Source organism: Gekko japonicus, unplaced genomic scaffold (genome assembly GCF_001447785.1).
Source record: "Gekko japonicus isolate JY-2015 unplaced genomic scaffold, Gekko_japonicus_V1.1 scaffold59, whole genome shotgun sequence".
Classification (NCBI taxonomy): Eukaryota; Metazoa; Chordata; class Lepidosauria; order Squamata; family Gekkonidae; genus Gekko; species Gekko japonicus.
This window is the reverse complement of record NW_015169174.1, coordinates 489,698-517,507: the sequence shown is the minus strand read 5'-3', so window position 1 is coordinate 517,507 and position 27,810 is coordinate 489,698. Positions and strand designations below refer to the sequence as shown.

General features: G+C 48.4%; 2 protein-coding genes across 2 annotated transcripts; one reads left to right on the top strand and one right to left on the bottom strand.

The window, feature by feature from the left end:
• Positions 1 to 3,021: 3,021 nt before the first annotated feature.
• Positions 3,022 to 23,039, top strand: PI4K2A (phosphatidylinositol 4-kinase type 2 alpha). The gene is made up of 9 exons (XM_015415908.1): positions 3,022 to 3,561; positions 16,208 to 16,408; positions 17,098 to 17,229; positions 17,323 to 17,476; positions 18,709 to 18,770; positions 20,249 to 20,348; positions 20,559 to 20,692; positions 20,866 to 20,925; positions 21,066 to 23,039. Exons 1-9 carry the CDS (start codon positions 3,103 to 3,105, stop codon positions 21,225 to 21,227), a joined length of 1,464 nt encoding a protein of 487 aa, XP_015271394.1. The 5' UTR covers positions 3,022 to 3,102; the 3' UTR covers positions 21,228 to 23,039.
• Positions 23,040 to 23,612: 573 nt separating this feature from the next.
• Positions 23,613 to 27,005, bottom strand: AVPI1 (arginine vasopressin induced 1). The gene is made up of 3 exons (XM_015415926.1): positions 26,838 to 27,005; positions 24,580 to 24,940; positions 23,613 to 24,013 (listed from the first exon to the last, which is right to left on the bottom strand). Exons 2-3 carry the CDS (start codon positions 24,900 to 24,902, stop codon positions 23,854 to 23,856), a joined length of 483 nt encoding a protein of 160 aa, XP_015271412.1. The 5' UTR covers positions 24,903 to 24,940; positions 26,838 to 27,005; the 3' UTR covers positions 23,613 to 23,853.
• Between the last annotated feature and the right edge of the window lie 805 nt (positions 27,006 to 27,810).

The following is a 27,810-nucleotide window of genomic DNA, read 5'->3' as shown; positions in this document are numbered from 1 at the left end:
GGGCGCTTAGGGCCGGCTTCCCCCCCCCCCCCCCCACTGCAGGTTTGTCACCAACCTCCAACATCCAATCTACTTCATTTTTTTGGGACAATATATGTCTATCAGTCATCTGGTTCTCTTCCGCATATGTGTTACTTTCTCCAATTTTCTTTTACCTTTATCTGACAGATGTAAACTAAAGCACACACACACAAAATGGTGCAGATGCTTCTGGTGGGGCATCACCTCAGATCATGATGTTGCACAGTTTTGATCACAATCGGCAAGCTGTGGAAAGGAAATTTACTAGGGTTGCTGGTATTGGATGTACATGAGATCCATTACCACTGGAAGGCCTGTGATATCTTATTACAGAGGCTAGGCAAATATCAGGGCAGCAGATCAAAGAATGGTTATTTTCTGCTTCTCATTGCCCTAGAATTAAGTCTAACAGAAGCCGAACTGGTAAACTATGGATCATATGGGTCTTCCTGTACATTATAGAAAGCAAGCAGTAATGTAAGATTCAGCAAAAGGACCCAGACCTATGTACTTTTCGTCTCCTATTCAATATTCCATGCATCAGAGGAAGATGAAGACCTTATACTGGATATGTGGATGCCACACACTTTTCTATATTGGCAGCATTTTCTGTTTAAGCCTTCATCTTGCAGTCATTGCAAACACTGCTGTTTCATGGTATAGTTCCAGGTGGTCAGCTGTGTTGGTCTGAAGCAGTAGAACAAATTTAGAGTCCAGTGGCACCTTTAAGGTCAACAAAAGTTTATTCAAGTGTAGTGTATCAAGTCCTGACAAGTCCAGACAAGTCCAGGCATGTCCAGGGACAACCGTAGAGCTTCGCTCCAAGAGACAATGGACTATGCGGATCCTAGCCCGCTCCAATCAGGGGGCTAGGTTCCTGGCCGAGAAGCCAATGGGACTCTCGGCCACTGTAAATAACCTATTGGGAAGTGGGGGTGGGGGTGTTTTGGGTGGCGGTTTCTTGGGGAATATAAGCCGGCCTGCGAGCCGGCCAAAGCTGTCTTGTTCCTGACTGAATAAAGTACGCTTTGCTGAAATCACTCTCCGTCTGCATACTTTTCATCAAGGTATGAGCTTTTGTGTGCATGGACACTTTTTCAAATACTTTTTTCAAATACCACATGTTAATTTGCTGTTCAGCATCTGCTTATAAGTTTGAATTCTACCTTCCATCCCAATGTATTTCAAAAAGTGTGCATGTACACACAAACTTGAATAAACCTTTGCTAGTCTTAAAGGTGCCACTGGACTCTAAATTTGTTTCATAGTATGTGTGTGTTATTTTAGCAGTCGTTTATGTTCAAAAGAACATATTTTACATTGAGTTAGATTTGCTTGTGTTTCTTTAAACTCTTTAGTAGATTGTGGCAACCATGTTAGCTCCAAAGTCTAGAAAATGTGAAATATGTAAAAGGATTACACCCATGGGACTAATCTTCTGATGAAAAATCCTGTGAAGCTCTAAAGATTGCACATGGGCATACTGTCCTAATTGGGTACAATAGTGGCAGCTATTTCATGTAGTTTCTATTTTTTTAAATATCTGCCCAGCCAGTGAAGGAAAGCAGAACACCCCTGATCCCACTGCTTTGTACAAGTTATTATTTTAAAATGAAAATAATATAGATCTTTCAATGCAAAGCCTCTACTTTTTCATGCTTTCTTTGGTGGAACATGTTGGGAAGCCAGAACTGAGAGGAAGAGCCCTGAGTCTGACACTCAGTTCTTGGTTCAGGTGGTCAGCCGTGTTTTCCTGAAGCAGCAGAACAAAGTTTAAGTCCAGTGGCACCTTTAAAACCAACAAAGTTTTATTCTAGGTATCAGCTTTCAGGAGCATGCACAAAGTATCTGAAGAAGTGTGCATGCACATGAAAGGTTATACCTAGAATAAAACTTTGTTGGTCTTAAGGGTGCCACTGGACTCAGACTTTGTTCTACTCCATTTTTGAAAATTCTAGAAGATGTCACAGTCAGATTATAGCAGGTCATAGAAATGTTGGAAGACTACATCAGTATAAAAGCATCAAAACAGTAAAGCAACTTTGTTTTTAAGGCAAGCATTCCTCTCAATATTTCAAAAGAATCAAAGATGCAAGTGAATGGACTGGATGGGGAATTCCCAGAAATGACAGCATGAATACAGGCCTAGCACAAATGAAGCAATATTACACAATAACCATTATTGTGCAGTCTTGTAGTTTAACAGGAAAATAAAAGCAAAAACATTGTGGTGTGTGTGTGTAGTGAAATATAAGACTTGAACCAATTCTCTTCAAAAGTTTATTCAAAGGAGAACATGACACAGGCTGTTTTTAGCTACCAGTTAACACAGCTGTTCTAGAATCTGTGTAAACTACCTGGGACAAATCTGGTGTCTGGTTCGTTTTGCAGAACAGACCGCAGGATATGTTTTGCTCTCTCTGTTGAAAGGATTGTGAGTTTGCAATGGAACTTATGTTTGTGATTTCTAAAATCATGGATGGTGACAACAGTAAAAGGAGGGATTCTTTAGCACGCAGTCAGCTCGTGGGCGTTTTTTAATAATGGAGAGGTGGGACGAACTATCTGGAAAAATGCGCTTCCCAGCTGACAGGGAAGGCGGTACTTAACGTGAGAGCATGGCTTTTTGTAATGCAGTATGCAGAGTGGCCCAGTGGTTAGTTGCAGAGTTTTACGTGGCTGTCATCTGGCGAGAAACAAGCGCCGTTTCGCAACGCGAGGACCGGAAGACACTGTATGCGCATATTTCACCGGGCATGATTTAGCTACGCAGTGCGAGGAGGCACCTCTCCGCACAATGAAGGGGCGTGGCTATGGAGGCCAACGGGCCGGACTTCGGGAGTGGGCAGAGCCGCCAGCTTCGCGAGTGGACGCTCGTCTCTCTAGTGGGCGTCGCTTCCCGGCACCTTGTAAACAGGGGGCGTGGCTACGCCGTGATTGGCTGGTGCCGCTCTGGCGGAAACGGCGGTGGCCGCGGGGCCGGTGTCAGGTGATCCCAGCTTGAGCAGCGCTGAGCTGGAGCGTGCGGGGCCCGTCTCTGTGCGCCAGTGCCCGGCTCAGATCGCTGTCGCGGCCCGGCTCATGGACGAGACGAGTCCCTTGGTGTCTCCTGAGCGCGGCCCGTCCCCGGGGTATGGGCTGCCTGGGGGCGCCGTGCGGTCCCCTTCCTGCTCTGCCGCCGCCGCCCCCAGCAGCATTCCCTCCGGACCTTGCCCCTGTCCCTCCCCGCCAGGGTCTCCCACAGGTGGCCGCGACCGTGAGCGCCAGCCCTTGCTGGATCGGGGTGGGGGCGCAGAGCGCGGGGCGCGAGGGGCTGCAGGGACTGCCGGGTTGGCTCAGGCTCAGGCTCAAGCGGGGTCGGGGTCCGGGTCAGGGACTGCCGCGGCCCGCGGGGAGCGGGAGCCCCGCAACGAGTTCCCCGATGACCCGGAATTCGCCGAGGTGGTGCGACTGGCAGAGTTGGCGAGCGAGCGCGGCATCTACCCCGAGCGCATCTCCCAAGGCTCTAGTGGCAGCTATTTCGTCAAGGACCCACAAGGGGTGAGATATCAGGGTTCAGGAGACATATATGCAGACTAGGGTATGAGGAACAAGAAGGAAGAAGATGTGGGTGGGAAAGTGTGCGTGGACCGGGTGTGTGTGTGTGCCTGCCTTCAGTTTGTCTGATAGCTCTGCCCTCGATCGGAGAATAGAGTGTGCATGCATGTAAGCAGCACATCTATGTCCAACTCTCTGAAGTACCATGTGTGTGTGTGTGGGTTGGGAGGCTCACTTGCCCATTATTAGATGGAACCAATCCCTTACCTTTCTCTCTTGGTTGGTGTTCCTGTGCATCTTTCTTTTGTGGCCTAGCATAATTTGTCCTTTGGGGTTTGGGGCTGGATCCTCACAGTGCATGCTATCTGGATTACCTGAATGGTTTTATATGCTATAGGTAAATGCACAGTGCTATCTGTTAATCAAATAGATGTATCCAACTCACCTGACAGGAACAGCCAGATGCAGGCCTTATCTTCAGACAGGACAAATTCAAATATAACTGTAATGAATGGAGCAAACTGCCAACATTATGATGTGCTTTTCATAAAACAAACATAGTAACAGTGAGAAGGTGTTTAATGGCATAATTTGTATTTCAGAATTCACCAATAGTCTGTGAACATCATAATTCCAGGTGGGCAGCTGTGTTAGCCAATGCTGGAGTAAATGTTAGTCTTTAAGTGGACTTCTACAGACACAGGAGTAGTATTTGAAGCATAACATTAGTAGCATTACTGTACTAGTTCAGTGGTAGTAGACATATTGAGGTACTTCTGATAGTTGGTTGAAAAGTACCTGGAGTGTGTAGATTGGCTTGTCCCTGAGACTGGCATGTCTTTGGCCAGTTAAAGGCCATAGTGTGCGAGGCCCAGTCCAGTATCAATTGTTGTCCTGAATGGCTAGACAGTGTAGGCAGAAGAGTGTCTGGATTGTCACCCAGCACTGGGATTTGCTCTGGTTTCTTGGACCTCATTATGAGTTTTAAAATGACTGGCTGACTTTCTGGCCATGGATAAGGTAATACGTTTCTCATTGTGTATTACTGGTTCAGAGTGCTTGGTAAGCTTTTGAGATGCAGGAATGTACCACAGAGTTCTCACACTGAAAAACATATGGGTTGGAATTAGATGGGCATAAGGTGATTTGCCAATAATATGTGTTCCTTTTGGAACCTTTGAGATAGTTCGAGGCAGGGCTTTTTTCCTGGGGGAACGTGCCGAAACAGAGTTCAGGAACCTCTTCAAGATTTTTTTTTAAAATGTTTAAAAGTTCATGAGTTTTCAGTATACAGACTGAAAACTTAATTTCCCTCTTGAGAGTTCTGCCCCCCCCCAACTTCACTTCCTAATAACCTGATCTTTTGACTTTGTTTAAAAATAAAGCTCAGCAGATTTTGTTTTTAGGCCTCAAGACTGTCCATGCAAGCTGGCAAGAGCTCAGAAAAATGAAGGGGTTCATTGCTGGACCTCCTGATGGCACCTGGTATTTTTGGTCACTGTGTGACAGAGTGTTGGACTGGATGGGCCATTGGCCTGATCCAACATTGGCTTCTCATAAGAACATAAGAGACACCAATGTTGGATCAGGCCAAAGGCCCATCCAGTCCAACACTCTGTGTCACACAGTGGCCAGAAATACCAGTGCCATCAGGAGGTCCAGCAGTGGGGCCAGGACATTAGAAGCCCTCCCACTGTTGACCCCCCCCCAAGCACCAAGAAGACAGAGCATCACTTGCCCCAGAGCCCCTAGCTATACCTTGTGGCTAATAGCCACTGATGGACCTCTGCTCCATATGCCTATCTAATTCCCTTTTGAAGCTGTCCATGCTTGTAGCACCCACCACTTCCTGTGGCAGTGAATTCCATGTGTTAATCACTCTTTGGGTGAAGAAGTACTTCCTTTTATCCGTTCTAACCCGACCGCTCAGCAATTTCATGGAGTGCCCACGGGTTCTTGTATTGTGAGAAAGGGAGAAAAGTACCTCTTTCTTTACCTGCTCTTTCCCATGCATAATCTTATAAACCTCGATCATGTCACCCCTCAGTCGTCTTTTCTCCAAGCTAAAGAGCCCTAAGCGCTTTAACCTTTCCTCATAGGGAAAGTGTTCCAACCCTTTTATCATTCGAGTTGCCCTTTTCTGCACTTTTTCCAAAGCTATAATATCCTTTTTAAGGTGTGGTGACCAGAACTGCACACAGTATTCCAAATGAGGTCGCACCATTGATTTATATAGGGGCATTATGATATTGGCTTATGTTCTTATTTAGGAATGGAGAGTAGAAAGAATTAGGCAGGTCTAATGTGTAGAGGCCTGAGTATGGTGTAAAGTGTTGTTTTCAAATTACTCTCTGCTGAGAAAAATTTAAGCCAGCCCTGCTGGTGTTGACCCAGCTAACTTTCAAATCTCTCATTACCATGAACTCCTTTAATAGTGTCCCATAAACAGTGTTTGATGGCTATTAATATAGATGTTTGGCATCCAGGTTTTTAGAGTGTGGATTAAAAGTTCTACAAAGCGTGGAATATCAACTGCTCTGTTGCTGTTTTAGATGGTAAAGGCCTTGTGGGCGGGGACCTGTCTTTTTGTTGTTACTCTGTAAACTGCTGTCTGCATCAGTGGTGCTATATAGATGTTGTAGTTAAGAATGCAGTGGGAGAAAAATGGACAGTATGCATCAGGTTGGGTTAAACCTAGCCAATAAGCATTCCCAAGCAGGAGAACATGTACTCCTGAGAAACACAATGGTTCATGTCACAGAATGTTCTTAGCTTCAGGGAAGGTCAGTGTGCATTTATTTATTTATTTATTTATTTATTTATTTATTTATTTATGCTTGTGCATGCTCTGCAAGGGGGACCTTTTGTATTACTTAGTGCCCTGATCTTCAGATTCTGGCCCGTACTGTTTTTGTTTATCACATGTACATGCTTTTTTTTTTTTTTTTTAAATGCCATGTGTGCCCAGAGCTGTTCAACAAAAGGTAAAAATATGGTGCTGGATCCTTTGCTCTTGGCTTTGCCTTATGGTGGTTATACCTCTGCCTGCAGGGACTTGGGAACCTCATTTTGTGTTGGGTTCAACTTGGTAAATAAGGGACTTCTTGAATGACTAATCAAACTGGAAATGGTTTACTGGAGTGGCATGTGTCATGGATCCAGTCAGCTGCCATGCATTCTTCAGACCTGTCCTGTGTGAGGGCTGATTGTGCTGATGGTGCACATGTCTTGTGGCTCTCCTTGTGACCCACTATAACTAACCAGCCTAAGTTCCTGCTTCTCTATTTCCAGTGCGAACTGTATGAAACCATCTCACCCACATGCCTTGCCATTTCTTGCTGTTAGCAGTCCAGTCTATTATTTTTTTTCCCTGGTTCTAGCTTTAAATTCACTTCCCTTTTTGGTTGGCTCAGGAGAACTGCTGCTGGGATGAATCAGACTGACCTTTGCACTGCTGCTTTAGGCAGGCAGGAAGCAGAAAGCAGATAGATTGATGCAGCATCACTTCTTCCAATTTTGTTGATTCATGACTAGAAAGGAACGATTGTAATTGGTGTTCAGCAGTTAGGATAAGGCGTCTGGGATGATTGCCCACAACTGGACCTTGTCTGTCTGCATGTACATAGAGATGATAGGATGGTGTGTGTGGGAGGCATTAACTAGCTTTCTGGGAAGTGGACCGGTGTTTGTTTGCTGGGAGTGTTATAACCTATGCTATTGACCCTGCATTCTTTCTCCTAACGGAAACAAGATCTCTTTGCTTGCTGTGCACCGTGCATTAAATTTAGAGTTATCCTGTGTAGGTACTTGGCAGGGGCAGAGGAGTCAAAAGTATAGGTGAAAAACCTTTCCTTAGCAATGCTTGCTGTCAGCAGGGCAGAAGGCAGTCAGTATATTTCTTTCTCTGACAATCTGAGCCTGAGGGACCAGGCAGTGCAAGGGAAAACTTCAGGTAGGTTGCCAGGCTGTACCCAATCTAAGTTTACAGGAAGACTCTGAATAATATTCTCTTTTCAAGAGTGAGGTTGACCTGATATTGGTGACATTTTAACTTGCAGTATTAGGTGGCCTGGCTTAGGGGCCAGCCTCTGTGGAAACTCTGATGTTCTCATCATAGCAAATAGTTACCATTCCTTCGTCCCAACTCTTTGCTATGATTCTGTGTTGTACTTGGTGGTTTTAGAATTCTGTGCTAAAATACTATCTTTTTGCCACCATCTAATCTGTGTTATGTCATGTGCCTGGAGTAAATCATGCAGACAGACTTGCATTCTTGCTGCCCGCATCCTTGCTCACATGCAGAATATTCAGACCTGTTCACAAAATAGGAACAGACGGCAGCAATTCCTGCTTCAGCGTAAGGAATAGTAAGTGTTGAGAAGCTTGGGGGTATGTAGATTTGTACTGACTGAAGAAGCCCCACCCTCTCCGCATTCCTGTGCTGATTTTCAAGCTTTGACAGAAATATCTATGCATTTTCCATGGTTTGGTGAGTAATCATGAGAGCTATAATGCTCTTTCACAAAGCAAAAGCTCAGATTTCTCAGTAGATGTCATGGTTGCCTCATGTGATGCAGCTTTAGCAATACGGAATCCGGACCTGCTGGTAATGTGGCCTCAAACTGAGACAAGGCTATAGTATGTACAGCACGATGCTTTTTGGTAAGCAGCAATGAGACAAGAACATTAAGAACATAAGAGAAGCCAATGTTGGATCAGGCCAATGGTCTATCCAGTCCAACACTCTGTCACACAGTAGCCAAAAATACCAGGTGCCATCAGGATGTCCATCAGTGGGGCCAGGACACTAGAAGCCCTCCCACTGTTGACCCCCCAAGCACCAAGAATACAGAGAATCACTTGCCCCAGACCGAGAGTTCCTATATATACCTTGTGTCTAATAGCCGCTAATGGACCTCTGCTCCAGATGTTTATCCAATTCCCTCTTGAAGCCGTCCATGCTTGTAGCCGCCACCACCTCCTGTGGCAGTGAATTCCATGTGTTAATCACTCTTTGGGTGAAGAAGTACTTCCTTTTATCCATTCTAACCCAACTGCTCAGCAATTTCATTGAGTGCTCACGAGTTCTCGTATTGTGAGAAAGGGAGAAAAGTAATTCTTTCTCTACCTGCTCTATCGCATGCATCATCTTGTAAATCTAATGCAGTTCCACTAGTTCCCTATCCAGCCTTTCCCCCCCTTCCTCTCCAGTTCATGAGAAGCCCTGGAAACAATGTGTTTGTGCTGAGGTAGGCTTGCCAACCTCCAGATCTCCTGGGATTACAACTGATCTCCAGACTCCAGAGATCAGTTCTCCTGCAGACAATGGCTGCTTTGGATGGTGGTCTGTCTCTATGGTGTTATACCCCACTGAGGAGGTATATGTGGTGTTATACCCCACCCTCCCCAGGCTCCTCTACCCTTGGATCTCCCAGAATTTCCCAACCCTGGAGTTAGCAACCCTAGGCTCAGGCTATCTGTCATGTCAGTATGTGCAAGTACTGCATGGTGGCCCTAACCTGGATGGCCCAGGCTGGCCTGATCTTATCAGATCTTGGAAGCTAAGCAGGGTTGGCCCTGGTTAGTACTTGGATGGGAGACCACCAAGGAATTTCAGAGCTGCTACTCACAGGCAGTGGCAAATCACCTCTGAACGTCTCTTCCTTGAAAACCCTGCGGGGTTAAGAACATAAGAGAAGCCAATGTTGGATCAGGCCAATGGCTCATCTAGTCCAACACTCTGTCATACAGTGGCCAAAAATACCCGGTGCCATCAGGCGGTCCATCAGTGGGGCCAGGACACTAGAAGCCCTCCCACTGTTGCCCCTTCTCCCCCCAAGCACCAAGAATACAGTGCATCACCTGCCCCAGCCTGTTCCTATCTATACTTTGTGGCTAATAGCCACTGATGGACCTCTGCTCCATATGTTTATCCAGTTCCCTCTTGAAGCTGTCCATGCTTGTAGCCGCCACCACCACCTGTGGCAGTGAATTCCATGTGTTAAACATTCTTTGGGTGAAGAAGTACTTCCTTTTATCTGTTCTAACCCGACTGCTCAGCAATTTAATGGAGTGCCCACGAGTTCTTTTTGCCACCATCTTTTTGCCATAAGTCAGCTGTGACTTGATGGCATGTTACACACACACTGCATGGTGAGGGGCTGGGGCATGTAGTGTGTTAGGCTTAGAATGTGGCATGAGTGGGAGGGACAAGTCTTCCTGTACATAAGAATAAAAATTCCTTACTTCCTGTCTGGTGTTCTTCACTCGCTTGGCTTGTGACTGAGCAGCATACTGCTTAGAGTCATCCTGATGTAGTCAGCTTCTAGTTTGTCGCTGCTGTAGAGGAAGGCAGGGTGATCTTTCCTGAGACTGAAGAATGAGGCCAATCATTAAAAAAAAACAAAAACACACCCTGGTTTTGCTCAGGCATATAAAACTTTATTAGAACAAGGAAAATATTTATAAACAGGCTTGATATATGTGCTGATTATAAACCAAACAAGTTGAAATTGTGGAACCATGAAATTTTTATTGCTAACTGTTAACAATGTTAGGTAAGTTACTGCTATGATGTGCAGTTTTGCTGAATAGTTTTTCTCCTTGGTTTTTATTATGGAACACCAGGGTTGCAGTTTAATATCGGTAAAAATAAAATTAAAACAGAAATAAAGCCATGTAACAGGAACTATTAAAAAGCAAAGTCACACTGTTTGAAGATAGCCGTGCTAACAAATTAATTGCATTAATTAAAGTAAATTGCTTTCTATAAAATGAATTCTTAGCTTCATGGAATGTTTGCAGTAAATTGACAGTGTGCCGGCCCTAACCCAATGGGCAGGGCACACAGTTCATATGGTACTGTCCACTATTTTCTTCAAGATCAGGCTGATCACTGGAAAATGGACAGTTAAGGCAGTAAGAATGCTTGAAGATTCACATGTGTGGGACTTGAGCAAAAATCCTTGTGAAACCTTGCAAAAGTTATGACTGTTCTACAAGTTCCCAAGCACTTTGCATTTTGGATGACCCATTTGCTGAATGTGTTACTGTCCTGCTACTGGGAGGAACTAAGATACTGTTCTGGCCTTTTCTGATAGCTGTCTACACTTTCCTTAAGAAGTCTGTCTGAACTGTAGTCAACTGCTCTTCTGCTCACCATTCTGGGATTCTCAAGAATAGCTTTGGGAGCATCATTTTATGGTCATCTACATTGCTTGGTCATGATGCAGAAAATGGTTCAGAAGGTTCTTCTAAGAAGTTATCAGTATACCTCTCATATTGGTATGGGTATGTCATAAATGTGGTAGGTTATGGCGGGAATGACTGCAGTCACTTTAATCTGTTTGGGTCTGCAGATGGCACAGTTGTAGCCTTTTGCGGGGATGTGGGGATTAGACTGGCAGGAAACTCTTCAAGGAGTGGTAGAGAACTGAGCAGTAGTCAGGGATGGCTGGGGTCAAAAAGCATTTGTTTGTTTCTGGGCAAGGTCACTGGTAAGGATCATATGTACACCTGTGTGCATGAGGTTATATATGTATGCTAGGGCTTCTAGGGTTGTGCTGATCCTTGAGATCCACATGTTGTAATGCAAATTACTGAGAAATGTCTTTTTGTGCTTCTGATGTTTCAGCTCTCCCTGACGAAGCCAGGATTCTTAGGGTGTGCATGAAGTAGGAAAGGCTCTGATTGACATATTTTGTCAATAAAAGTTGTCCTAGCTGTAGAAAGTTCGTGCACTTCCAGGCCTAGCATGCAGGGGGCACTCTTAGCCACTCTTGCTGCAGTGTAGGAGGGTAAAACCCAGACTAGGCTTGGTAGTGGCTATGGGGAGGCCCCTCTGTACTATGTGCATGCATGTGTATGCATAAGACACTTAAGTGGAATAGCAAGGTTCTGGGCAAGAGAGGATCCTCCCCTACAGCAGCAGAGCCTGAGAGATTTTCCTCCTATCAGCAGATGTTTTGCATTGCATACACCTGAAAAGTACTGAGACTTACTAGCGATTTCAGCTCTCATAGTTTATTCAGCTCAGAACAAGACGAGAACTACTGACTTGCAGGCCAGTTTATAAAGGCAAACAACCCACACCCCAAACACACCCCTACAACAATCATAGGCTATTTACCGCGTGGTGACCTAGCCGCGCACACGGTTGGAGCTGGATACATTACACCCCTCCCCCCTTGGTCCAAAAGACACCCACACACAAAGTCCTGTAGATAGGTGGGCGCTTTCCTTGTACGCGTTGAGTGGCGAGGTACCGGAACCGGAGCAGGAGGTGACACCGATGCACTCGTCAGAGAGCTGGTCGGTGTTGGCGGCTGTGGTTCCGATTTCACGGCTTCCCCTGGAGCGGCCGCGCTGTTGGTAGGTGGATTGGGGAAAGATAGGCCGGGCACCTCATCTGGCAGGACAAGGTTGTCTGGTAGCTGAGGTGCAGTGGCAGCTTCAGGGGTGTCCTGGTCCTCGAGGTCCTCCAGGTCGTACGGCAGTACCCGCTGACGCAGCTGGTTGATGTGGTGGTGGAGTATCTGGCCATCCTCGCTGGAGACCTCGTACGATCGTGGTCCCCTGACTCTCACCACCCAGGCCAGGATACACAGTGGCCCCCGCACATAGTTCCTGGCATAGACCAGATCCTTGGGGAAGAATCCTCTGGCCACCTCGGGTGACTCTGTGGCCGGCTCCTCTTCCGGGGCTCGATCAGGATGAAGGCGATCCAGCCAGGATGTCAGTCGTCATCCCAGGAGAAGCTCCGCTGGGCTGCGTCCCATCATGGTGTGGGGCGTTGTTCTCTGACCAAAGAGGAATGCTGCCAACTTGTAGTCCCAGTCCTTGCTGTCCAAGCGGCGGAGCGCGTCCTTGGTAGTCTGAACCATGCATTTGGCTTGGCCGTTGGTCGCCGGGTGGAACGGGGCTGACCTGACATGGCGAATCCCATAGTAACGGGTGAAGTCCTGGAATACCCTGGGCGCTAAAGATGTTCCACATGGCCCGTATGACTGCTTTTGATGAAGTGGACGGTACTGGAACGACCTCCAGCCACTTGCTGTACGCGTCCACCAGGATGAAGAATAGTTGACCCTGGAATGGCCCCGCAGAGTCCAAGTATAGCTGGGACCAGGGCTTGTATAAGGACTCCCAGGCTCTAGCGGGGGCCCTGGGAGGTTTAGGTCGGGATTCTTGGCAGGGCTGACATCTCTTCACTCAGTCCTCGATGTCCCGATCCAGCCCCGGCCACCAGACGTAGCTCCTGGCCAGGGCTTTCATCCGGACCACCCCTGGATGCGTCTCGTGGAGTGCTGTGAGGACTCGTTCCCTTAAGGGGGTCGGGATCACCCCCCTGCCCCCCCACATCAAGCAGCCTTTGTGGGTGGACAGCTCGTCCTTGCGGGAGGTAAACACTGTGAATTCCGCCCCCCCCCCAGAGCCGCAGGCCACCCCCTTCTCACCCAGTCCAAAATGCGGCAAAGGATCGGGTCCTTAGCAGTGCGGCGCACCACTTCCCGAATGTGCACAGGCTGGTCGCGGAGACCCTCCAGGAGCATGATCTGATGTGCAGGGGCCGGGCCTGGATCCGAAGCTGGCAGCGGAAGACGGCTCAAAGCGTCTGGGTGTCCCATCACTTTTCCAGGCCGGTGGACAAGCGCATACGTGTAACCTGCTAAAAAAACAGACCACCGGAGCACCCAGGGAGATGTCATCTGCGGGGTCTGGCGGTCGGAGGCCAGGAGGCTGAGGAGCGGTTTATGATCCATCAGGATAGTGAACGGCTGGCCATACAGGTAATGGTGAAATTTCTTCCCCCCCGCCACTATAGCAAGCACCTCCTTGTTGATCTGCACATAGTTATGCTTCGCAGATGACAAGGTGTGCAAATAATAATCCACTGGTACCTCCCGGCCGTCTGGTAGCTGATGGCCCAGGACCGCCCCGACCCCGTAGGGAGAGGCATCACAGGCAAGGACCACAGGCAAGGCTTCATTAAAATGGGAGAGGGCCGAGTTAGAAACCAGGAGGTCCTTCACAGCTTGGAAAACAGCAGCGTGCTCAGGCCCCCAGATCCAAGGGGCGCTTTTGTCTAGCAGGCGGTGTAGAGGTTCTGCCACGGCCGCCTTCAGGGGTAAGAAGGAATGATAGAAATCCAACAGGCCAAGGAAAGACTGTAACTCAGTCTTGGACGTAGGAGGGGGAGCCAGTGTGATCGCCTTGGTCTTCTCGTCAGTGGGGTGGATACCCTGGGCGTCCACAGCGAATCCAAAGAACTCCACCTTGGGAACCCCGAGCAGGCATTTTTCATGGTTGACCTTCAGGCCGGCTGAGTCGAAACACTGGAGCACTGCCCGAAGCCGGTCAGCGAAGGTCGATGCGTCCGGGGCCACGATGAGCACGTAATCTAGAAACGGCTGAACTCTGGGGATCCCTTTTAACAAAGTGTCCATAAATGACTGAAAAATGCCTGGCGTGACTGACACCCCAAACTGGAGCCGATGAACTTTTAAAGCCTCCTTGTGAGTTGCAATCGTTTCGGCCTCAGCAGTGGTGGCATCCACTGGGAGTTGTTGGTATGCCTGGGCCAAGTCTAATTTGCCGAAAACCCAGGCCCCTGCCAAAGCTGCGAGCACGTGGCTGACCACCGGTACTGGGTACGCGTGGTCTTGTAGTGCCTTGTTCAATGTGCACTTATAGTCAGCGCAAATGCGCACGTCCTTGTTGGGTTTAACCAGGGTGGTTATCGGAGTCTCCCACCAGTCAGAAGCGACTGGTTCCAGCACCTCCTGTTCCACCAACCAATCGAGCTCCGCCTCAGTCCGAGGCCTCATAGCGATGGGGGGGAGTGCCTGGCCTTTACCCTGATGGGGTAGATGGCCAGGTCGAGGGAGATGGGGCCCCCAGTGTAGCAGCCGAGTGTGCCGTCAAAAACCCTGGGGAACTCGTTGCACACAGCTGCAAAATCCTCAGTCCGGATCTGGTTTATCCCTGTGATCGTTAACCCCAGGGACCTGAACCACGAAAGTCCCAGCAAACTGGAGAGCCTCCCCCCCCACCAGCAAGTCCAATTGTCCCCCCCGTGGGCAGAGCAAGGGCAGCGTTCCTTCGGAAATAATAGAGAAGGACGACCCAGAGTCTATTTCCATGCTGCAGGGGGACCCCTCTATTAGCACTGTTACATGCACCTTATTGAGGCTATTGGGGGGCAAGTTACATACCTGGTGCTGCTGGTGATGGGCTGAGAGGGTATGCAGGTCGGTGTGGAGATCTGCCAAGGTCTGGTGGGCCGAAGTCTTCTGGGGCAGTCCTCGGGAGTGGCAGACACGGGCAAGATGGCCTGGCTTGTTGCAGGAACGGCAGACGGCGTCCCTGAAGTGGCAAGACTGCTGTTCATGCGTCTACGGGGTGGGTGAAGTCGTTCGTACTGCTTCTACGGGGTGGGTGAAGCTCGGGAGCGGAGGCGGCGACGGCTGGAGCGAGGCGTGGAGCGCTGCTGCTCTCGGAGTCAGGAGGGCGAGATACGGAGTGAGGAGCGGTGCGGTGAGTGGCAACTGGAGAAACGGGGCACGAGGTGGTGCAGCGTGCAGCTGTCTCGGTGCTGGGGCTCAATACGATGCTCGAATCTTCGTCCGGGTCGTTGTTCACGGGAGGTAGAATCCCACCTTCGTCGCCAGTGAAAAGTACTGAGACTTACTAGCGATTTCAGCTCTCATACTTTATTCAGCTCAGAACAAGACAAGAACTACCGGCTCGCAGGCCGGTTTATAAAGGCAAACAACCCACACCCCAAACACACCCCTACAACAGTTATAGGCTATTTACAGTGGCCAAGAGTTCCATAGGCTCTCGGCCTGGAGCCTAGCCCTCCGATTGGAGTGGGCTAGGATCCGCTTGGCCCATTGTTCCAGAGAGCGAAGCTTGGCCACTTCGCATGACCGCGTGGCGACCTAGCCGCGCGCGTGGTCGGAGTTGGATACATTACAACACCAAAATTGCTATTCCAGTTTAGAAAGGCAGAGAATGTGGGATCTTCTGGCCAGCCCCCCCCTCTTCTTTTTTGTGGTCCGGTTTTAGGGGGATGGTTTTGTTCTAGGTTTTATTAATGCCAGTGTTAGACTAGGGTGCCAGTCAGCAGATCCTTTTACACCCAGCAAGTTGCCCATATGCAACTGTATGCAAGGTTTTTGTCTGCTCACTTGGTGAAGAGATGGCTGCTAGGGGGTTGACTGAACTCAAGAAGTAGAGTAAATTGGGAATTGTTGTTGGCTAGTGGCACTTCCTAACATTTCTCCCAACTAAGGATGTGCACTTTGGGAGCTGGATATGGTTGTCCTGCTTGGCTGCTGATGCTGGCCATTTTATACCTGGATTGATGCCCCACTTAAAGAGCTTAATTTGCTGTGTAACAGAAGTTCTTCTGTGGGTCAGTGGTTTGCCTTTAGGGGTACCTGGGCCCTTGTGATGTGTGAATATATTGTAAGAAGGAATGTTCTTGCCAAAAATGTGACCATTCTTAGACCCCTTCTCCCTCCAATGTCGATCTGTTTGTCAAGAGCTGATATCTTGCCAGGATGTGGGGGTTGGATTTGTATCCTCATTCTTGGCATGCTTGGCTTACTCATCTTTTCCTTTTGTTTCTCTCCCCTCCCTCCAGAAAATCATTGGTGTGTTCAAACCCAAGAATGAAGAGCCTTATGGGCAGCTGAACCCAAAGTGGACCAAGTGGCTGCAGAAACTGTGCTGCCCTTGCTGTTTTGGGAGAGACTGTCTTGTTCTCAACCAGGGTTATTTGTCTGAGGCTGGTGCTAGCCTTGTTGACCAGAAGCTGGAACTAAACATTGTTCCCCGCACAAAGGTAAGTCAATGATAGAAGAGGATTTAACAGGGGAAAGGCGGCCTAGGTAGATGCTGTTTTGCTGCCTGCGCTCTCCAGTGTGTCTCGTTCCCAGACTGTAGAATCCTGCCTTCTGTTCGGCCCTTTAAACCCAAATCCCAGCCCTAACCTCTATGGGCTTCTGTTAGTTCTACTGGTATTTCTCAGTTCCAGTCCATGGAAGTATTCTGGTGCTAAGATTTGGTTGGAAGAAGGAAGAATGCATGTCATAATCATATGAGAGGTAAATAAAAAATTATTATGCCATTATAATGCATATTACTATAGTATGCTGCTGTGCTGACCTTTGCACTTCCTTGCTCAATATGCAGAGGAATTTGCAGAACTTTTGCGTTAGCAACTGCATGCAGTAACAGAGGTAGGAATTAAAGAATATGACTAGAACTGGTAGGGAAGAGTTTGTCCTTAGATGCTGGAGGTCTTTGCAAACACTGCCTGCTAGTTTTTGCACAGCTGCCAGAACAGGGATTGACACTTGTCTTCAGCGTAATTTGGGATTTTCATCATATATAAATTCCATTCCAGATCCCAGATTCTGTGGCACTTGTTTTAAAGGCAAACAGATCCAGATATATGTGGATGTATGCAACTTTTTCTGTAGACTGTATATTAGTTGTGAATTGCTTACAAATTCTTCTTCATGCCTACAGGTGGTATACTTGGCCAGTGAAACATTCAACTACAGCGCCATTGATCGAGTGAAGTCCCGGGGCAAACGCCTGGCTCTGGAGAAAGTGCCAAAAGTTGGACAGAGGTTTCACCGAATTGGCCTTCCTCCAAAGGTTGGAGACATTTAAAGTATCTGAGGGAAAGTGTTAGTACCAGTATGGCATGCCTTCTTGTCCCCCTTAACCCACTTGCTTCTGTACTCTCAGGTGGGTTCTTTCCAACTGTTTGTGGAGGGTTACAAAGATGCAGATTACTGGCTGCGGCGCTTTGAGGCTGAGCCGCTCCCAGAGAATACTAACCGCCAACTGCTGCTGCGATTTGAGAGACTGGTGGTGCTGGACTATATAATTCGCAATACTGGTAGGTTTTGTTGCTAGTTCCTGGCCCTTTGGTTGGGGATGCTAACTATGATTGGGGGGGGGGGGTAGGAGAGCAATCACTAGTACCAAGAGCACAAGAAGGGGCTGTCACTTAGTTTTAGGGCATCTGCCATACATGCAGAAGGCCGCAGGTTCCAGTCCTCAGCACCTCTAGTTACAGAAAAATCAGGTGGTAGGTGATGGTGAAAGACCTCTAACTGAGACTCTGGAGAGCTCCTGTGAGCCAAAGTAGACACTTTTAATCTTGATGATCCAATGGTCTTATTCAGTCTATGACAGCTTCATGGGTTCACTTCACCTTGTGGAGAGAGGAGTGTCTTCTGTGCTGTATGTAGTTCTGCCAAATACATACTTTCCTTGGTGTGCCAGTTGATAAACCTCTTGCCCTTCCTAGTGACACTCCCAAACAACTCTGTGATGGGAAGTCAGTTCCTCAATTCATTTTGCAAATAATTGGCTTTAGGGGCTGCCATTCAGATCTTCTTCTCTCCTCCCCTCCAACAGTTCATATCCATAAGTAATTATTAGGTTCCAGAGTCCTTGACAAGTTGGGAGCCCTCTCCTATTTGAAGGCTGGACTTCTTTCCAAATGTAGGATTCACCAAGCCCAGAACTTGGCATGAAGAAAGGATGGCAGAGGTTTGCCCTTGTGTTCTCCATGAGAAAAATTGGCACATATGCTACCTGAGCCTTTCTCCAGTCTGAGAGTCACTTAAGTTGAAGGAAGGCTTCAAACGTTGCTCAACTGGAGTGGTGGGATAGATTAAACCCAAAAAACCAATTGTCCTTTAATAAATACATAAGATAAAAATAAGAAAGCACTGAAACAAAAAATAATGCAGGCAAAAGTAAGGAAGCAGTCAAATTAAAAAAAATAGATCAAATGTGTTTCGTATATCAGTGAGAGATCAAGACTATTTATTAAATAACATAATTTATTGTTTGGTGTGTTGGTTGTAGGTTCTCCACCCTCTTTTTTGGGTTGTTGTCTCCTTTGATAGGATACATGTCATTATGTATGGCAAAGCAGAAGCTACAGTGACCAGGCTGATGCCTCCTTCCAGTTAGTGAGGGAGGGTGACTGCTGAAAGCCTTGTCACCTGCCAGGTCACACACTCCCGTTGCGTGATTCCCCCACCCCAGCCCCACTATGCTACTGGGCTGACTCGGTACTTCTCTGGCTTTCATTAGTGCATTTTTGTTCTCCCATAGACCGGGGTAATGACAACTGGCTGATCAAGTATGATTGCCCCTTGGATAGCACAAGCATGCGGGTAAGTGGGGCAAAGAGCCCCTAGCTGGTCTGGTAATATGAAATGAGACCTGTATTTAAAATACTTCTAACCTGCCTGTCTCTACAAAATGGTAAACAAGGCGGCTCATAATATATTTATTTATTTATTATTTTATTTATTTTTGGGATTTATATCCCGCCCCATCCAATATTCAGCTCGGGGCGGCTAACAGGCGGCTATGCCGAGATTAAAATATACATACAACAACATAGTAAAAACAAATATCTAACATAAAAATTTGGTGCTCTCATAATTTACATACAATCCAAGATGGACGACATCCCAAACTGGCGGCCAAGTTATTCACAGCAGAAGCGCCAGGAAGAGTGTTTCCCCAGCTCTATTGGGCGACATCTGCCCCTACTATGTGGGGCAGATGGTTGTAACATCATTGGTGGAATAATGGCGGCGGCGGCTCCCCCTCAAAGGCCTGGTGGAAGAGCTCCGTCTTGCAGGCCCAACGGAACTGCACTAGGTCCCGCAGGGCCCGAGTCTCTTCCGGGAGCTCATTCCACCAGGTGGGAGCCACCACCGAAAACGCCCTAGCCCTGGTTTGGGACACCTTTACTTCCCGGGGGCCTGGGATCTCCAGGCGATGGAAATTCCCCGACCTCAGTGCTCTTGGGGGAACGTACGGGGAGAGGCGGTCCCTTGAGTAGGCCGGACCCTGACAATAGCCAATTAAAATCTTTCAAACAGCAGTCTCTAAAAATGACTCCAACCCGATACATATGCTGAAAGAAGAGCCTGCAAAAGAGACAGTGTCCAGGAATAAAGCAGATGAAACTAAAGAAGCCAGCATTACAGATCTGCAGAGCTATAATAAAGGCATAAGTAAACAGGTGGGATAGTCAAAAGCCAGTGTAGGTGATCTGAAATGCTTTGGAGAAAGCTTAGCAAAGATGTGAACTTGGTGCCAGGTGATTCTGTATAGTGAGTGAGTTCCACAGTACAAGCTTCACTACTAGAGTTGCCAACTGCCTGAAGAAAAAAAAAGATAATCCTTAATAGGATGTTATTTATCTGATGTCGTGGAAAAAAATCAACTGTTCATTTCCTCACATTAAGCCTCTGTTAAAGGGAAAGGCACTTGTCTCCAGACCTACTAGTGTGAAATGGTGCTTGGCCTCTGTTTTGCTTTTGGATAAAAGAGAATTGAAGTAGGGCTAGGAGTAGAGGTGCCAACAATCCTGGAGAAAAATGTCCTGTCCTTTTAATAGAGTGTGGAGATGGACAGCTGAAGCTTTTCATGGCAATTTTCATTAAGAGGATGGGGAATCTTTTTTTCTTCAGACAGTTGGCAGTCCTAGGTAGGATAGAGCTCCTGGTGGGATGGATGATGGCCATTGTTATTGGCTTTGGTGAGAATAGTTCTGGGACTGCCCTCCAAGTGAATGTGGAGTGGTTGCTGGGTGTAGCATCTCTCTCTGGCTCAGTGTTCTTTCCTTTCCCTGCAGGACTCAGAATGGGTAGTGGTGAAGGAGCCGATCATTAAACTGGCTGCCATTGATAATGGCCTGGCTTTCCCCCTCAAGCATCCAGACTCTTGGCGAGCCTGTAAGTACTTCCATGTGGGCTCATTAAAAGTATTTCTGGCTTGTGTTGGGTGTTCTTCAAGGTCTCACCACCCGCTGTCTCCATTTGGAGAGCATAATGTTAAGGCCTTGAGGGTATAGGCTTGATGTATCTCCTGTATCTCAGAGGATGTTAGGGTAGTGATTGGCTGGGCTTGTGGGTCTCTAACTCTGTTTTCTCCCTTTCCTGAAGACCCTTTTTATTGGGCATGGCTACCACAGGCCAAGATGCCCTTCTCGCAGGAGATCAAGGACTTGATCCTGCCAAAGATTTCTGACCCTAATTTTGTTAAGGATCTGGAAGAAGATCTCTATGAACTTTTCAAGGTAAGCATAGGCTGCTGGGCAAGTAAATTGTCTGATTCTACTTCCTCTGCCCATGAGCAGGCATTTGTGCAGATATTGCATATACTCCTTCCCATAGAGAGGGAGGGAGGGGAGGGAGGGGTGCGACACCACACCCTAATTGGGTTTCTTCCTCTCTTGTCTTCCTTTTGTAGAAGGATCCTGGTTTTGACAGGGGCCAGTTTCACAAGCAGATTGCTGTCATGCGTGGCCAGGTATGTTACTTGTTCCCACTGGGGGGGGGGGTACTTGCTCTGGGTGATGTTGGGCTGTGTTGCACACTGTCTTTAAACCTGTATTTTCAGCTTGGGGCATCCCATGTTAGTAGTACCATGTTTTCCTTTTCTGTCTCCAGATCCTGAACTTGACACAGGCCTTGAAAGATGGGAAGAGCCCCCTTCATCTGGTCCAGATGCCCCCCGTCATTGTAGAAACTGCTCGCTCTCACCAGCGCTCAGCCAGTGAGTCGTACACGCAAAGCTTCCAGAGCCGCAAGCCTTTCTTTTCTTGGTGGTAGCAGCTGACATCCTGTTCACTGAGGAACTTGTGGGAGAGTGCCGCTTGACAGCGGGCAATCGACCCTCCAAACCAAGACAGCTGTGCTGCAGCCAGTGGGAGATGTACGCCGGAGTTCCCATCAGCCTTGACTCGGAACATTCCCAGCAGGAGTGGAGGGGGGTCTTCGTTAGACTGATTGCCAGTCCCTTCTCACTGTGGGTGGACATGCCTCCTTTCCCAGCCTGGGCTTGGCAGCCTCTCTGAGCAGGTGCCTGCATGCAGCACCCTTTGGCTCCTAGGTACTCCCTTCTTAAGTCCTTTGCCTGGGAAAGTTGGGGGCAAGGGGGAGCATCGTAGTTGGACGGAAGTGCTCTTGCTCTGTGTGAAACTGCCAGCCTTGATATTCCTTCCTCCCTTACTGTATCCTCTTGCTTACCTTGCCCAAGAAGGCAGGCGCCTCCTGCCCAGTTGGTCTTGCTCTGCTATCCTTGGCCCCCTACAGGTCCTGCTCCTAGTGTTATATGTATCAGTACTCTCCTGGGGCCATCTGTATGGAACAAGGCCATCGCCGGCTGCTACTGGAGGAATCCAGGTTGGGAGAGGGTCAAAGATTGGACCAGCGCCTCTTGTGACCGCTAAATGCTGGGGGCACAGGGCTACTGTAAGTGAACCTGCAGGTGGGACAGCCACTGCTGTGCTTCGCTTCCTCCATACAACAGAGACTCAATGCCTCACCAGTAGATTTTAATTTAGTTTTAACTAATTCGCTCCATGTGCATACTCTCATGTGCTCCTAGAGCAAGTGAGAGGGAGGCTTATCTAATCTTTCATACCCACCAGCTGTGGTCCCTAGAGTAATTTTAATAGCTAGCTCTCCCCTTTAGACAAGTAGGGGCTGGGGGTGGGTGTAAGAGAAAGAAAGACCAGTTCATTGCCTGAGGCTGCTTTCTCAATTCCTGTGGGTTGGGGAAGAGGAAAATACCTTCCACAGCCTAGGTTTGAGCGTTGACAATCGTGGGAAAGATGCTCTGCCCCAGGACCAGCTGATGGTCTGAGGTTAAGATCACTGCTATCTTGAGACTGTGCCAGGTGTATAACTGAATGATACTATGAATGCTGCTTTTCTATAGGCTACTGTGCTAAAGCCATGGCAACAGAAACTTCCCCCTAGAAACTGTCAATATAAGCATCCTGGCTTCTCCGTGGGTGCGGCTCCCTGAGCTGTAGCCCAGGACTGCTAGGAGAGGCCATGTGCCAAGTTGAGCCCAGCTCCCTTCCTCTTCTGAGCAGAGGGGCTGGTACCCTGTGGGTGGGGGTCTGCCATTTTCCTCATGGTCTTGGCCCGAAGTGTAGGCTTCCTGCCCTCAGTGCCAGGCTGAAGCTACTGCACTTTGCACTAGGTGATACTTTTCATTCTGTCAGCCTGAACCGAAATGTATCATTCTTATGCACTATAGAAATGTATGTAATATATTTAAATCAATGCAAATATCTTCATAACAGGTCTGCAGTTGCAGCAGTGGTCTCCTGTGTGCATTATGTCTGAGTTAGTATGGACTGAATCTCTTTGCTTCCCATTATTTCTCTCCCAGCGGCTAGTCATCAATGTTTCTCTCTACAGTCCTGGCCACCTGCTTCCTATTCAGGTTGAATTCTTCTGTTGTAGCCTATCATATGTCCTCCTATAGAAAATCTCTCTGCCACCCGCCACCCCCACCCCCGTTTGTTGCTGTATATATTGTCAAGTATGTTAGGGGGATCTGTCCTGTCTTATGGGCCTCTTACTACAATGTAAACTGCCTCCTGTTCCTTTCACAGCAATGAAAGTAAACCACACATCAAACTAGTCATTGGTTTAGATAGCTCTGGTTGAAAGTCACCCTCAGTTCCCAATTCTGGTGCAGGCTACCCTGGACACCATTCCTTCTGTGGCTAGACAGGTCAGCCAGGGTCATTCAACTGCAGCAAACCTCTTTCTCTGGCAGTAGAGGTGTGTGCACAAGGCAGTTCTCAGTATTCATTTAGCCTTGTGCTATTAAATACTGTCCTTCCTGAAGGGTGCATTTACATTCTGTGTAAGGATAATGACATAATTTCTTCCCCTTTGCCCTATAACCACCAGCAGTCAGTCACTGGGCTGGAATTGTAGGATGCAGGCGTCCTCCTTTCAATTTTCTGGTCCTATTGGCTTCAGTAGGGCAACGCTTCCCACACTGCCAACAGTTACTTCAGATGCCACCAGATTTCATGGTAGGAAATGAAGGAATGACCTCCTTACTATAAGGCCAGGAAGAACCCAGCTTACAGTGAAACTCACTGCCCCGTTTGGGCCTCTAGCCTTTCCCCAGTACATGAGTAGCCAGTCATTGCAAAAGGAATATGTATAAGCATTTATTAAGTACAGGCAAGTGTATCTAGTACATTTAGTGTTTGTGCTCTGCCAAACCAAGGGCACTGCCCTGCAGCAGCTGAGAAAGTGTTGATGGTTTCAGGTTGAGGTCATGATCCCCTAAACTTGGGGTAAATTTTTTTCTTTGAGAGGTGTGCAGAATTGCCCTTAGGCATCCTCTGTCTCAGACTGTTCCTGTTCCGCACAGTGCCATAGACTGACAACTGTGTTGGCAAGAAGGGTTGGGTTCTGCTGCTCACTGGTGGAGCTGGTGCAGATAGCCTGCAGCTCCTGTGCCCCTTCTCTTCTGCTTGTAGTAGGAGGCAGGGCACGAGCTAGTTTGACCAGCCACATCTGGTGGCTTGCTGCTGTTGGGCCCATTGTCCTCAGTATAAGATGTAGTACAGTCTTCAATCCTGTAGGACAGCAAAAGAGCCTATTAGGAATTGGAGAAGCTGACAAAGATTAATGTGTACAGTGGAAAACAGCTGCCATGCCAGCTCTACATAAATGAGGAAGTTCACAGGCGGGGCCTTTTCCTGGCCTCAAAATCTTCTTTTTCCTCGGAGTTTCAAGTGTGTGTGCTGATGATCAAGCAGGGAAAGTATAAACTGCTTTCAAGAAGCTACATTTTTTACAAAGGAGGATTAAATTCTGCGTACAAGACCAGCTCTAGCACATGCTACCACTGACATTTACACAGTACACATGCCAAAGTAGTGGTAACCACAGTTGATGGGTGGCAGCATTCTGACTGGTAGACTGTGGAATGCATTTACAAGGTTAGTCTAGAGGAGCTTGTGGAATATGTATCAGGGGAAAAATAGAGGGAAGCATTAAGTTAGAGGGGCATGATATGATTCAGAGGATGAGGAGCAGGGACTGAGGCATGAATCTGGTTTGGTGTGGGGGAACATGATAGAAGGGATGGACCAGCAGCTTCCTGGGAAGCCGTGGAGGATAATGAATATGGAGACTATACCGTAAGCGGCTAAAGTGCTGTAACTCCAGGAATCCACTGCCACTTCCTGACTCCGAAGGGGACTTCTGGTGGGGCCGCAGCCTCAGTTTTCTCTGCTTTCTGCGCAGCCGTCGCAAGGCCTGGGCAATACACCTGTTCCCTGCACGCTCCCACACCAGCTGGGCCCGCTCCTCTGCTTGTGTATCCCCACTGCTGTGGAAGAGACGGTGCAGCTGCAGCAGCCCAACTCCCTGGAAGATGTTGGCAGATGCTGTTTTGCGAGTGTAAGACTTGGGTGTCTGGGGGTGGGGCAAGTCACAAGCAATGGAGGCAGGAGTGCCCATGTGGTTCGGGTCTCTCCACCCTGTGTCTGGAGGTGATTCTGTGAAAAGATATGAGGGAAAAGGATGACGCAGCAGCATTAATGGCTCTTGGCAGCTTTTGTTTTCTCTTCCTGCCTTCATGTGTTTCCTCCTTAGCATGTCTTTGCAACTAGATCCTTTCACAATAATGCTCTGGAGCACCTACATTGTCTGCCCTCTAAGTCATCCATGTCTGCCTCCCTTCCTCAAGAGACAGTTCAGAAAGAGAGCTACGGCTGCTGCCGCCCCCTTTCAGCCATTCCCTTATGGCACTGGATGCGGTGTCCTCCTGGAAGAGATCATTAACTTTCTCTGCTGTCACCCAGATGCCACTGTAAAAACCATCTAGTGCCATGTGAATGACAGGTCAGTTCTTGCAGGCGACAGCTGTGCTCAAGCAGCAGAAGGAAGGAGCTGCAGGAAAACAGCTCCAGGTGATCCGCACGCCCACAGATTCCATCAGCATTGGGAAGCAGGCCAAAGGTGGGGCCCTCTAAGTTTCCACATTCTTGCAATCGTTGATGGTACTGGGACCATCCTCTCAACAATTGTTCATGTTCTGGCACCTCTTATTTGACAACACTGCCATAGCAGTTATTTCCCTGGGGGGAAAACCCAGTTCTTCAGTGGCCCCTACAAGACAGCACAGGATATAAGTAAAATAAAAAATAAAAAAGACAGTACAGTAGGTAGCTCAAGAAACGACTCCTTCTACCCCTCCCAGTCCAGAATGGATGCTTGTTTGGCAGTCTGATCCCAGTAGGCTAGCTACTTTGGTGCCTAGCCAGGAACTGTAAGGGCACCGCCCAGGTGCTTTGTTCATTGGCTCATTCCAAAAATGGCCTTCAATATAGAAGAAGAGATTGGATTTATACCCCGCCCTTCACTTGGAGTCTCAAAGTGGTTTATAATCTCCTTTCCCTCCCCACAACAGATACCCTGTGAGGTAGGTGGGGCTGAGAGAGCTCTTTCGAGGTCTGAAATAACTTGTGGCTGACCCAAGAACACACCAGCAGCTGCATGTGGAGGAGCAGAGAATCAAATCCAGTTCTCCCAGATTAGAGTTCGGGCTCTTAACCACTACACCAAACTGGCTCTCAGTCTTTCAGATTTCACACAGGTCTGGGGATCTGTGAGCAGATCCTCAACATTTAATTTAACTGAAAAGCAGCTGCAAGGGAAGACTGATCTGGATTTGAGCTGTGGTGCTGGGGAAGGGAAGGGTTAACTCATCCCCATGGTATTTGCCCACTTTAACGTCCTTCTCACTAGATTAATGTAAATATGTGTAGGGTAAAAGAAAAAAGTAGAATTTCTTTTTCATTGCTGTGGGGACAGAGCATAGGAGCTCAGGACAATGTATATATGCTCTCTCATTTTGTCCCCATCACAGTCCTGGGAATGCCCGGTGCCAGTACCTGCACAGCAAGCACTGAGACAACTGCAGGTTGAAACTGAGGTCTGGACTACAGCTTGGGAAGGGGCTAGGGTTCAAATCTCCACTCTGTCACAAAACATGTTGGGTGACTTTTGGGCTAGTCCTTCTCTCTCGGCCTAGCCTACTTCGCAGGGTGGTACAGACCTTAAAATAGGTAACTCCTTAGGAACGCCGCTCCCTGAACAGTAATAGGAATGCACGCTCTGCTCTGACGCTCACCGAGTGGTTTTGGGTGAAAGTGTCTTCGCTTAACATGCAACGCAGGACCGGTGTTCTGACCTTGGGGAAAGGGCACGCTATCAAAGTCGCATATTGCCCCCCCCCGGTGGGGGGAGTTAAACTGCCCTCTTCTGAACTAGCCAGCATATTCTAAACCCACCCCCTCTTCCGTTTTCTCGCTGGGTTCCAGAATCCTTTCCAAGGAGGGCAGAGGCTAGAGCAACTGCCTAGACCCCAGGTGGACTCAGGCACTCACAAACCTGGCGACCGCTGCTGAGTCTGGGACCGCGGCTCGCTCGAAGAGTCCTTGAGCCCCGCCACGGTGGATTCTGTCAAGCGCTTTTGCGGGTCTCTTCCCAAACCTATTCCGGTCGTTCCCGGGCTCCTCTTCCTCCATTGAACAGAGCGGACAACGCAGGCTTCCTGGCTTCAGCCAATCAGCTTCTCCAGCTCCTTGAGTCCTGCCTTCTGAATCCGATTTCCCAAGACAACTGACTACCCAATCCGATGAAGGAAGGGTGGGACTCCAGTGTCCCTTGTGGGAACGCGTGGCAGGCTATGTTATTGACGTCAGCGAGGAGTTGGCCTCCGAGGAGGAGGAGGAGGAGGGGCGGAGCTTCAGTGTTTGGTTTCCGCCTCTGTCTAGGAATGGAGAACGGGGGGGGAGGGGTCATGCCTGCCTTGCAGCGAGAGACTGTCGCCTTGTTCTGAGGCAGCCCCGGGACAGATCTGACATGTTTTTGCAGATCAAACCCAAGCATTCAGTGCAAAGGACGGGGGATTTCTTTCCGCGTTCTCTGTCCGCCCCCGCTTGTCTGCCTATTCTGTATATTTATTCGATAATAATATGCGTAGTTTGGATTTACTGATGACAAGTACTTCCCCAGTTTAGGGGGTTAGCGCCTAGCAGATGGCTCACTGCCAACCTCTTGGAACGTGAGGTCTGCTGCTAGCGAGAAGGCTCACTGGCAAGCCTGACCCCACGCCTGGTTTTCCAGACTCGCTTAGTGGTGCGAGGTCTTTCTGGTAACGCAGCAAACGATTTTGAGAGACAGCCCGCTTCACTTTTGAAGCCGGGGGTCCCCAACGTGGTGCCCGTGGGCACCTTTCCTGGTCCCCGCCAAATGTTTTTCGGAAGTGGGTGGGGCTTTTGCCTAGAAAGGCTTCTTATTGGCCATTGGAGATTTGATTGGCTGCACGGATATGTAAAAATGTTGCTTTGGTAGCAGCTGC